Source organism: Meles meles, chromosome 13 (assembly GCF_922984935.1).
Source record: "Meles meles chromosome 13, mMelMel3.1 paternal haplotype, whole genome shotgun sequence".
Lineage (NCBI taxonomy): Eukaryota > Metazoa > Chordata > Mammalia > Carnivora > Mustelidae > Meles > Meles meles.
Window position 1 is genome coordinate 52,766,279 of NC_060078.1, and position 13,205 is coordinate 52,779,483.

At 37.1% G+C, this 13,205-nt stretch overlaps 1 protein-coding gene and 1 non-coding gene across 13 annotated transcripts in view; one reads left to right on the forward strand and one right to left on the reverse strand.

Moving 5' to 3' along the window:
* The window catches only part of CPEB3 (cytoplasmic polyadenylation element binding protein 3), a 195,285-nt gene that overhangs the window by 100,568 nt on the left and 81,512 nt on the right, over positions 1 to 13,205 (reverse strand). For all 12 annotated transcript variants that reach the window (XM_046026531.1, XM_046026525.1, XM_046026535.1 and 9 more), the window contains one exon: positions 7,794 to 7,850. In XM_046026531.1, coding sequence (XP_045882487.1) covers positions 7,794 to 7,850 — 57 coding nt within the window. The remainder of the gene's footprint in view (positions 1 to 7,793; positions 7,851 to 13,205) is intronic.
* TRNAK-CUU lies at positions 5,800 to 5,872 on the forward strand. The gene has a single exon. It is a non-coding gene; the product is annotated as a tRNA-Lys (tRNA).

A 13,205-nucleotide genomic window follows, 5' to 3' on the forward strand; every position in this document is an offset into this window, starting at 1 on the left:
AATGAATGACCGTGATTCTCAACTTTTCTATCAAAGTGTCCCCAAAGCAGAGGGAAATAAATCAGAGCATTCTTAAATCTCATTAAGATCTCAGGATACCCTTTGAAGTTGTCAGCTTTATCTTTAAAATTGTATATCAATTTCATATATCACTCTATCACATAATCCATGTTTTGTTTGGATAAGAGAAGAATCCTGGGTAAAACTGGTGTTCGGTAAAGTAGATTTTGACCATGTCCTGGAAACTCATTACATGCATTACAAAAGCACAGAGGTCTAAGAAAGCACTTTGTAAACTGTAAATCTTTATAAAGGAACTAAGGTAGACTGGATATTCTCTGGGTCTGTTAACCAAGGCTGTTAAACTGTGCTTTTCAGTTTCTCTGAGCTATCTTTCCCTGTCTTCTGGTCTCCAATACTGAGTACCTACTGAATAGGTTTGGAACTACACTTGAAGCCAGTGAGGAACTGTGAATAGAAGCTAGTCTCAGCTCTCCAGAAGCACACATATTAAAGACCAACATTAAATAGTACAACTGTGGAGAGTGCCATAAATGGGAAGTCCAGGTTCTATGGCCTACACAAGTGGAGAAGCAAACATGGAAGTCTGCAGGGAAAAGTAGGTAACTTCTTAGTTTCCTGTGTATTATTGGGTTGGAAGCACCCAATTCCTAGCACTTTAGACATATTCACACACACAAGGAACTTCTTCCAAAATCCAATTAATAAGCCAAGAATATTTCAGACTACACTTATTTACAACGTTCAATGTCAGACCATGTAGACCAGGTTTATCACTCTATTTTTCAGGAAAAGAGGCTTTATTAAGCATATAGAGCATAAAGAAGGTGACAAGTAACATTAGAAAAACAATCTTGCCTAAGACAATGAATTTGTTTGTGATAAACTAGTATAAAAATAATATAACCACTCTTAACAATTAAGTATTTACAGCAAAGGTTATCACCCTCACCCTGGAGGCAAAAGGTTCTGCTTCTGCCTCACTCATCACCCTACCCAATTCGCATAGTCTCTGGAACCTCAGCTTCCCCATCTATACATGAGAAGGTCAAACAGAAACAGCAATGTCCTTGGCTCCCCTATCATGTTCCTTCCTATACAGCATCCACTTAATATAGTTTGAAACTTCAGTACTTAAAAGTTATAGAACATGGGGCGCCTGGGTGGCTCAGTGGATTAAGCCGCTGCCTTCGGCTCAGGTCATGATCTCAGGGTCCTGGGATCGAGCCCCGCATCGGGCTCTCTGCTCTGCAGGGAGCCTGCTTCCTCCTCTCTCTCTGCCTGCCTCTCTGCCTACTTGTGATCTCTCTCTCTGTCAAATAAATAAATAAAATCTTTAAAAAAAAAAAAGTTATAGAACATTACATATCCCTATAATTACTATTTTTCATTTTTAAATTAGCCATCTTTTACAATGTATTCATACCACAGCTGTATACTAATTTTGCTCCTAAGTCTGTTCATATGGAAACAACAGCACTAGATCTTGTCTCGAAAGGTTCAAAATACTCAGAGGTGACGTCTTTAATCTGAGAATATCAAAATAATTCCTTCAGTATCTCATTACTCTGTTAAAAAATTGTTTACTTATATCCACTCATGGTGAGCAGAAATACAATGCACTCTTCAAATTTTGGAAAATTCCATTAGAATTCTAGCAAACCTGGCTCTCTTCCCATTTTGGCATAAAAGCATCATGTGTTCTGCTCCCTCTCTGCCACTTCCTCTCAGCTGAGCCTTTCCCCAAGGAGCTCACTCCCAGCAGAAAGAAAGGGGGGAGGAAGAGGAAGCTCTGGAAGCACACGGGAGTCTCTCCCCAACTTGAAAGTTCAGAGAAAAACCCTTTCACATTTCCTCTTTTGACTCAACACATGCTCTAGCACCCACAGTTCAACAGAAATATAAGCAAAATCTTCCAAAATACTTTCAAGAGGAAAAAAGTAGAAGATGCCATAAAGTAAAGCTTCAAGTTTCCTGGTGCATCAGCTATGCATAAGTTATTTAACAACCAATGACCTCAGAGTTTCTCAAGCAGGTGAATGTCTTTGTGCTTTTTTTAAGGCATTAAAAATTTAAGTATTCACCTCTTGTAACTTAGAATAGACTTTAGTTACAAACTGAAAGATATCAGAAAACAAATGTCAAGAGAGCTTTTAATTTAAATAAAATTGAAACACTGTCACATTACAAAACTATTGTCCAAAAAAAAAAAAAAAAGACATTCTCTGGCATATCTTCTCTGAATAAGGCTATGCCCCCTACTTTTCCAAATGTAGCAATATTGATACCTTATTTGTACATGTACCTAACCTCATCCAAATCTCATAAAATGGGGGCGCCTGGGTGGCTCAATTGTTAAGCATCTGCCTTGGTCTCAGGTCATGATTCCAGGGTCCTGGGATCAAGCCCTCATTGGGCTCCTTGCTCAGCAGGGAGTCTGCTTCCCCTCTCCCTCTGCCCCTCCCCATGCTTGAGTTCCTTCTCTTGCTGTGTCTCTCTCTGTCAAAAAAATAAAATCTTTAAAATCACTCAATCTCACAAAACAATGAGGTAGCGTATCCTAACTGTCCTTTCACAGGCTCTTAAACAAGGAGAGACTTATGAGATGCAGAGACTTGCTCAGCTCGTTGCCATCCTTATCACATGACTCCTCCAAGCTCTAAGCTCTTATATTTGTCCTCTGAAAAAAGGGAGACAATATTGCTTCAAAATATCCTTGAAGCTGTCATATTTTTGTCACTCTATATTAGTTGACATTTCCTAGAATTTTATATTAATGGAATCATCTAGAACATCCTCTTTGTCCAGCTTTTCAACTCAGCATAATTATTTTGAGTCATTCGTGTTGTTACATGTTTCAATAGTTCACTTCCTTTTATTGCTGAAAGTATTTCATTGTTTCAATGTACCACAATTTATTTATCCATTCTCCAGTTGAGAAGCATCTGGGTTATTTACAATTTTGGAAATCATGGATAATGCTGCTATGAACATGTGTATACTATCTTTACATGGACACACATTTTCATTTTTGCTCTTACATAAACTCCTAGGAATAGAACTGCTGCATCATATGGTAGGTGTATGTTTAACTTTTTAAGAAATTGCCAAAATATTGTCCGAAATGACTATACCATTTTACATTACAAATGTTATAGTATGGCACCTTTAAAGGTGCCAAACATCACCGGAGATGGAGCAACTCTAGGCCCCAAATAAGACACATGTCCCAAATTTAGGGGACAGAGGCAGAAGGCATTTCGTACAGAAAAAAAGATTCATAAAAAAAAGTGACATTGTACCCTGGTACAGTCATGGTAGCTTATAAGCCACTCGTAGGTCTGATGCCTTAAATCACATTAGGAAAATACCTATTTTTAAAAAAGATTTTATTTATTAAAAAAAAGATTTTATTTATTCACTGGACAGTCAGAGATCACAAGTAGGCAGAGAGGCAGGCAGAGAGAGAGGAAGAAGCAGGCTCCCCGCAGAGCAGAGAGCTCGAAGCGGAGCTCGATCCCAGGAAAACACCTATTTTAAAGCAACCAATATCATATAGACTCAAGTTTGGAAAGTCACACACAAGGGAAAAAAAAATCTTTAAAAGGCAGCAATAAAGCTGATGTAAGCAATCACAATAGCAGCTCACCAGAGCATTATCTCCTAGTCAGGCACTATGCTAAACTTCATGAGATTTATATAAGGCCACTTCAGTGGTCACTATCTCCACTTTCCAGGGAAGAAACCAGAGGCAGAGGAGTTAAGAATGTGGCCCTAAGGTCATACGGCTCGTAAGGCACAGAAGGAGAACTGCCGGGCTCTAGACAATGCTTTCCCTGGCTATGCTGATTTACTGCTCCATCCTCGGGTTCTGCACGCCTTCCAGCCTGCCGGAGGATGCCTTCTTGAAGCTGGATGATCCTACCCCTTCAGCAACACTTCGTCCTGTTTCCAATTTCATACTCATCAAGCAACTTTCTGATATTAAACAGGTTTTCCAAGCCCAATCTCTACTTGGAAAAAGAAGAGCTGACCAGTCAAGAAACAACGTGGATACACTTAGGCAGTGATTATCTCTTAGAGTAAATTACCAGACCATTTTGGTTTTGAATGTTAATTTGACCATAAATTTGGTCCACCTGACTAATCATGGAGGTACTAAACATCCTTTTCAGAAGATCATCATAATAGAGGAAATATCACCAAAGTCAGGTATCAATGCTATACAGACCCACAACTGCTAATAAGCTCAACTCAATACCTAAGAGTTTAACAAAACAAAAACAAAACCAAAGGCTACTGCTGATATTAGAAAAAAATCTGGCAGATAGATACTGCATATATAGCTGGAAGCATCCTCAATAGCCTCCTTCTTCCTCCAGCAGGAAAAATAAAAATATATTATGCAAACTTTTAGTGTTTTTGGTATAAATGTGAAGAGATGAAAGGACAGAATTATTACAAAGTTAAGAAAAAATATACTTCCAGTTTAAATGGAAGGGATTTATCGTTTCAAAACTGATTTTATTTTGGAAATACCAGACAAGTGGCAGGTCTTACTGATGGATCAGAATTTCTTTACCCAATCTTCCCTTCCATACTCTATCATGCTTGAGGACCTCATATTTTGGGGAAACGTCAAAATTTAGATGTGGCCTTAATTTCCTCCCCGAAGGCTGGCCTGCTAATTCTCACTAGATTCATGGTCTTGAATAGGAAAAATCAATAGATTCTTTGGTTTCACACAAAGCTTATTGTTCTTCCATACCCTACATATCTATAGGGTTACTGTTTTCTAAAGTTAGAATCCTATCTTCTACACCCATTTTCTGTCTTCTAGATGACATCAGTGGCAGTGATTCTCAGAGGAAAGTATAACTGGAAGGCAAGCTCTAAGAACACCAAAACATGGGAAAATGGCCCATTCAAAGCTGGGAAGTAGTACTGAGAAGGGAGAATGCTCAGCATGGCACCTCTGTTATCCTCCTCAAGTCAGAAGAGGTTAGAACGTGGTGTCTTCAGAAGAGACTGAGGTTTGGTAAGGTTAAGGAAATAAAATAAGGATGGAAGCTTTTGGAAGACATAATGAATGGCAGCATTATGCACAGAAATAGGAAGCATGGATTTTATAAAGCAAAAAAGGGTAACAAAGAAGGAATTATAATTGACATTTAAAATAAAATTTTAGCTTGATTCAATTCTCTTTAATTTTCTTAGCCAGTCCCTTGTCGTCTGAAAATACAATTCAACCCAGTTGCTTTCAATAAGCAACAATAAAGTTTCAGTGATTTCAGCTATGTCTATATGAAGGCTGAGGGGAAGGAAGGACAGGCAAGTCACAGGACAATAACCATGGGGCTGACAAATGGTAGATAAAAGAGGAAAGACAATACATAGATGTGCTTGTGCATGTGTCACATACGTAAGTCACTGGATGAGTTAGGTTCAACCACACGGAAGGGAAGAAAAGCTTTATCACACCAAGTCTGTCAAAATCTGTAGGTCTCACAAGGATCTTCCAAGGAGGATATTTTGTTTATTCTGATCATTTCAAGTTGGAGTCAACTTTGAAAGAAAACTGACAGTAAGGCAAATGTCAAATTCTGGTTGTTTTTATGGTTTACTTTGAGATGCCCACCAGGCAGTACCCAGAGTCATTTGAAGATAGATATACTCTCATATCTGCCATAATGTAGCAAATATGCATTATTCATCAACATTTGATATAGATACTGGCAAACTGACCCTTTGGTACTTTAAGAAAATATCATATGGGGTACCTGGCTGGCTCAGTTGGTAGGGCATGTGACTCTTGATCTCAGGGTCATGAGTTCAAGCCCCATGCTGGGTGAGTGTAGAGCTTACTTTAAAAAAAAAAAAATAGTAAAAATAAGAAAATCAAAAAATATTACAGACTCACAGAATCTTCATTCTGAAACAATCATTAAAGGTGACCTATTTCAGTCCCCTTCTCTTACAGATGAGGAAATTTAGATGCTAAAATGGGGATTTAAGCATCATGCACAAACTGGAAAGAACGTAAACAAAATCGTATTTAAAAGCAGAGAATTAAAGAGAACCAAATCAAAGAGAATCAAAACCTTTCAAAAAGAAAAATGTCTTCTGGCTTCATTTTGTACACAGAACAATGGTAAATTATATCCTATCCCTCTTGCAGAAGAGGACTCACACCATAGCAAATCAGGTCTTTTCTAAAATACGCACTCATACCTTCAGGCAGACACTCTACCGGACTGTTTTTTCCATTAACATTCAATTCTAGATCCCATCACCTAACTGAAGTGTTTCCACAAAGTTTCACAAAATTGCTGAGGCTCAGCAAGTTAAGCATGTTTATTAATCCTCACCTCAAAGTATCTGCTTTTAGGGGGAAAAAAAAGAGTTACCTTAAACTAAAGGCAAAGTGACCTTTCTTTTAGAAATTAGAAAATAGAGGTGGATAGTCTGGAATTTTTATGGTTTCCAAGACCCTCCAAAAGAGGGGATACCAGCTATTTAGAACAAAATACACATGCAGTGGATTAGGACCTGCATCACCAAGTTCTGCCAGTGGTTCTCACAGTGGCCGCTGTGAAGTACACAACATGTCAGAACCAAAAGAAATGCGGAATATGTATTTTAGAGATAACTTAGGTAAAGTCTACCCTAAGGAACTACAATGGTAGGAAGGAAAGGATTAATACTGTACACAGCCCTAGATTTACCCAGTATGTCTCCTATGGGTATCCATAGTCAGGGTGTATATCTGGGAGGATGACAGGGAACAATTTGATGTCACTCATTTAACAGAGGAAAAAACCCAAGTCCTGAGAGATTCAATAGCTTTTATGGTCGTCAACTGACAATTTCTATTTAGAGACTGTTTTGCAAAGCTATTTGGTCCACAGACACTAAGAAGGAGAACTGATGACAACCAGACATTTTTCCCAGAATTAACTAATACAATGACTTTCTGGTCAATTAGGTTTTGATGCTCCAGAACTCAACCCAAAAATTATACTGATAAAACCATTTATAACCTGCAAAACTGCTGACCAGACCACCTATACCACACAAATTCCACTAATGGGAGATCCCTGATGTCCAGTTTGAAGCACCTGTTGGCTATCTACCAAAATGAGAGAAGTCTGAGTTACATATAAATAAATTGATCTATTCATTCATATTCACTATCCTACTCCCTCTCTCTCTCTCTTCACCTGCCTCCTTTCTTCCTCTCCTCCCACCCCAGTGGCATGCAGCAGGGGTCTGCAAACTTCTCTGTAAAGGGCCAGACAGTAAATAGTTCAGGCTTTTTGGGTTCCACCACTGTGGCACAAAAATAGCTACAGATAATCCATAAATGAATGGGCATAGCTGTGTTTCAATAAAACTATAAAACCAGACAATGGGCCAGAGTTGGCTCAAAGGGCTGTAGTCTGTCAATCCCTAGGATAGAGAAGCAGTTCTCAACTTTTAGCCTGCAACAGAATCACTTATCATTTGTTAATACCCAGATTTCTCAGCCCCAGCCTTAAAGTTTCTGATGCAGGAGTCTTTAGTGGGGCCTGAGATCTTGCATTTTTACTAAGTTCCCAAATGATGCTGATGCTGCTGGTCCACGGACCACACTTCGAGAACCACAGGAATAGAATAATGGTCTATCCCACACTAAGTGGAAGGTTGAAATGTAATGAACAATTAAGAAAGTGGAAATCACATGCTGTAACCTTGACTGCTAATTTTATAGAATATTTCATATGAAAACTTACTGTTAAGTGCCATAATATTATCTGTTCCTGGATGATGGAAATTTATTCCCATGCGTCCTAAAAAAATAAAATAATTTTATTTTAAGCACAAAGAAAAGAATGCTTAATATAATTTCAAATACATTGTAAAAGATAAACATTACAAAAAGCTAAAACAGATTAATCTATAACAATGCTATAATCTATAACAAGGCCATAGCAGTTACAACAGTTTTTAAATCAAGTCATAAAACATACAAATGAAAAAAATCTTAAAAACAAAGCCAAAATCTCATTAACAACAAATAAATAAAATAAAACAGAATGAAAAAGAAGCTTCCCTTATAATATATTGAAATTTTAAAGCATCTCTCGCATTCCAATTTAAACATGCCAACTGGACTAAGCATTTTATTTAAATAGCCATTCATATTGCCCTTCAAATTCAAGCCACAAAATAATAAATTCAATGAAGTATATAAATTGAAGTTTAGAGGGAATAAAAGATAAATGTTTCACAGTGGCTCAAAAATGCAACATAATTATCAGAATGGCTACCAGAAGAAAGATGGTAAAATTTATACAACAGGTATAGTGGGGAACAAAGACTGGGTTCTTATGCTTTCCCTACCACTAACTAGTTATACGACCTTGGGGATAATGCTTATCTCCAGACCTTCATCCTTATAGTAATGGGTTTCAAATGTCTGCCCACACTGACAGGCTGCCTGTTCTTGTACACTTCTGAGCTAAGAATCATTTTTACATTTTTAAAGGGTTGTAAAAATAAAAACTAAAAAAAAAAAAAAAAAAACAAAGAATAATATGTGACAGAGACCATATGAACCACAGGCCTAAAATATTTCCTCTCTGGCCCTTTACGGACAAAAGTTTGCCAACCTCTGGTCTATAAGACATAAGTCTGAAACATGTTTTAATGGATTAAGAGTGGGTTAACAGTGGAAGATGTAGACAATTGGTATGTTTTTCATGAATTATTTGGGAAAAGAAGGTGGATATATTAAAAGAATAATGAAACAGAGAGTCTTATATGGAAAAAAATGTATTAAAGTTTTCTTGACCAAGCTTTTCAACAAAATAATTATTGATACAGTGCTTTTGTGTAAAGCTATTATACATATGACCTTGGTTCTGCAAAGGTCTTCATATCCAGTTAGGTCAAAGGCTCTCGTGAAATTCTCAGAAAAATGTCAATTTTATGTCATTTCTACTGTTAAATAAATGTCAACAGTATGGGGGGGGTGGTACAGAGAATGCTGGAGATATGGAAGTGATGACTTTTACAACAAATACAGTGTTATAAATAATTTCAAAAGGTCAGTCATCATTTGGTACTAATCTACGTTGTAGAGTATTGAAGGCAAACAGCATTATCGAGCTCTTCTGGCCCCAAAGAGAAGAATCACAGTGGACAAAACAGAGCATTTGCTTCAAATAAAAAGGCGGAATAATGAATTTCTAGCCAAATCAATTTTTTGCCCAGACAAGACCAACCTTGTCTCTTAAAAAACCCTCAGGTAATAGTAATTATTGAAAGGTCATTTGTATTAAAGGATAAGGAAAAAATAAAACTCTCATAAGTGTAATGTTGCTTATACTGCTGGATGCATGTGTGTGTGTGTGTGTGTGTGTGTGTGTGTGTGTGTGTATGAGAAAGAAAGTAATTAAGAATGTAAAAATCATCAGTAATTGATGGATTCTAAGGAGATTATTCTAATTTTACCATGAAGTGTTATAGGACTTTCACTAAAAACTATTTTTAGTTTTTGCCATTTAAACTTATTAGGAGGAAGATATTACATATATCTATCTCTAATTTTATGGAACTATTTTGCTAGCATTTATATTACAGTATAATCATTTTTTAGAATATATTTTAATGTTTTCTAGAGAAAAATCACCCTATTAGTAAAGAACCATTTTTAAATAACAGAATTACCTGTTTTATTTTGTACTGATTCCATAGATCTTTTCATATTTACTAGAAGCTAATTGTGAGTTTCAGAAACTAACCATTGTTTAAAGACACATTTAACAGTATCTATATATGTAATTACTCTGTGTCTTATGTTTCTCCAGCTCCTAAGTCATCTTAGAGTCTCTGAACGTATTGTCTACCCCATCCGCAATGAGTGCTACCTCCTACCACCACCTGATCAGAACCTATAATAAGAAAATTTGTCAGGAGAATAAGGCTTGTGGCTCAGCAGGGAGAATTAACATTCTGATTTTAGTTAGCTGTATCAATATTCTATAATTTTCAGATCATCAAGACCTTATTTGGATTCATTATCACCAAATACTAACATCCGTAATAACTAGATGTGGTTTACTTATTGTATTCTGACATAACCAAATTTAACAGAAAATAGACAGTGACTGGAAAGTATGCCTAAAAACCAAAGAAGAGTTCAAAATCACTGCAGAACCTAAGGAAATGGTATATAGAGATGGTCTCCTCAATCTCTGACCAAGGAACATTCAGACATGGGTTTGCTTCCTAAAAAGCCAGGGGTATTCCCTAAAATAATAAGGGGTTATCAAGAAAACTAAGCAAGTCTTGGGGCACGTGGGTGGCTCAATGGGCTGGGCATCCAACTCTTGATTTCGGCTCAGGTCATGATCTCAGGGTTGTGAGATCAAGTTCCACATCTGGCTCTGTGCTCAGCATGGAGTCTGCTTGGAGTTCTCTCTCTCCCCCTCTCTCTGCCCTTCACACCCCCTCTAAAACAAAAACAAAACCCAAGCAAGCCCAAATTTAATTGATCCTCATTAGACTTCTTATATTTCCTGTGCTACAATCGTTTATGGTAAGAATTACGTGGTCTTAAAAATTGCTACATCAAATAATAGTTTTTATATGTTTCTAGAACAATTGCTGTTCCCACACTGAAAGGGTGCTCTCTCTGCTGTCCTCCAGAAGGTGGGTCCTTTTTGGACTCTTTCCAGATCTTAGGACTTTTCAGCTTGAAAAGATGAAACTGAAAGGAAGCTCGGTAATTTTCTGATTTTCATCCCCTAGCCCACACTGATGGATTCGAATTTAATCTTTCTGAAGATGCAGGGGGAAAAAAAAGCCTTAGGCAATGTTTTGTAGCTGAAGGCATCAGGATTTGCTGAAAAGCAAAGAACTTTTTGCCTTTCTTGGTATCCTCCCTGATTCTGTTGGTCTCTCCAACTTCAGCAGATCTCTGGATCAACATCATCCACAAAAGGTTTTATAAGAAACTCTGTGTCATGCCAGACCCAACAGAACCAATTATTTAAATATAATCTGTTTCCCAACTAAATGCAAACTCTTTCTAGTAAAACCACTTACGGCTTCTTTAAGCTACTTTCTTTACCTCTACAAAAATTAGTATTTAGATTACAAAATGCAGTATCTTTTCATTGGAGATGATACAAAAAATGCAAAAAATAAGATCACCAATTAAGACAGACTCTGTTAACATTTCGATTTATAGTCTTCCAGTTGAAGGAGTGTTTATGTGTAAAGATTGTTTTTTTTAAATTAAAAGATTTTATTTATGTATTTGACAGAGATTACAAGTAGGCAGAGAGCAGGCACAGAGAGAGAGGGGGAAGCAGGCTCCCCACTGAGCACAGAGCCCGATGCAGGGCTCGATCCCAGGACCCTGAGATCATGACCTGAGCCGAAGGCAGAGGCTTATTAACCCACTGAGCCACCCAGGTGCCCCTAAAGATTCTTTTCTAAAAGGAGATTTTATGTTTTTTCTTAATATATTTTGCATCTTAAATTTTATAGTTATTATGAGATTTTAAAGGAGAAAATATATAACAGCAAAAGAAAAACTGATTCCAAATACAGATGAGGCCATTTTTTTTTCCTTTTAACCAACAAATACTGCTGTTTAATCAGCTGTGAAAATAGAATCAAGTGTGTGACATCTGGTGATTTTTGTTAATGCAGTCTGGTGCTGCCAGTGTGACATTTTGTCACCTGTCCATGGGATGCTATTTTTAAATTGTTCTTGTCAGCCAGCTATCTTTTAAGTCTAGTGTAAAATATAAGGTTTCGAAAACTGAAAGGCATACTTGGTTTTACAGAGTTAAATGATGCTGTGGAAATCTGAGACTGTCCCACTTTCCCCACTGCACAGGGCTTAATAAATGGGGGGTGAGGGGATGGAGAGAGAGGTTGGCGAATAGGGATACATGTGTTTATCCAGACTCTGAAAATCACAGTCTCATAAGCTCAAGTCACATTCATATTTAAAAGGCTAGTTATAAAAAATGGTCTCTACTGTTATTCAAAGTTTCAGAGTCCAACCAACCCATATTTTTATATGTCCAAGAAAAAACTTGGAAGTTTCATGAACTCATAATTATGAAAGTCACCTCTTCACTTCCGCAATATGTTACGAGATAGGGAATAACTATCTTCCTCTAATCATCCCTATTTGCTCTAAAAAATCAAGTCTTTCAGAGACCTTCACATAATAGAATTTAAATGCTATATTTTAGAAAAGGTTATAAGAAAAATGCATATTCTGCTTGGTTGTATTTTCTGCCAATTTTCTCTATAAAATTGAAAATACATTCCTTCAGAAAAAGTATCCACAAGATGAAATAATATATTATGTAAGAATATAATAAAATGGTGTTTTAAAGTCCTTTTAAGGAAAAATGACAAAATTTTGGCACTAAAGTATTCTAAATCTGTTCCAAAGAACCAAGAAGCAAAAGCTATGAGCTTAGACTTGAGGTCACATTCTAGTCTCTTTTCATAGCAGCAGTGGATAATTTTTGGCATGCTATCAATTCCTTTGTTCCTATGTTTCCTCATTTCAGGCTATACTCTAAAATACTTAAATAATTCTTTTAAAACCCTCAGATAGGGGCACTTGGGTGGCTCAGTGGGTTAAGCATCCAATTCTTGATTTTGGCTCTGGTCATGATCTCAGGGTCCTGGGATGGCAAGTGTGCTGGGCTCCGCACTCAGCAGGGGGTCTGCTTGAGGGGTTCTCTCTCCCTCTCCGCTGCCCCTCCCCCTGCTCACACTCTCTCTAAAATGAATAAATAAATCTTAAAAAAATAAATAAAACTCTCAGGTGACTACACTACTATATAGAAAGGACCACTGGAAAAATAAATGGGAGATATTTATTATTAAAAAAATCATTCAACTTGTATTTATTGTCCCCCTCTTGTATAGAAACAAAACAATCACTTGCTTACTCAGAAACTATGCCCTAAACAATTTGTAAACTCTGCTAACTTTTATGCAAGACAAACTTCTACGGGCCAAAGGTAGGTAGCACAAAAATAGAACTGGAGCAACAATGCAAGTAAGTAAAGAGACAGCATATTTTTCTGGAACAAACTAAATGTAATGAAGATGCACTTTTTCTGAAACAAGGGAACCTCGATTTTCCACAAAAGGGGCCAATT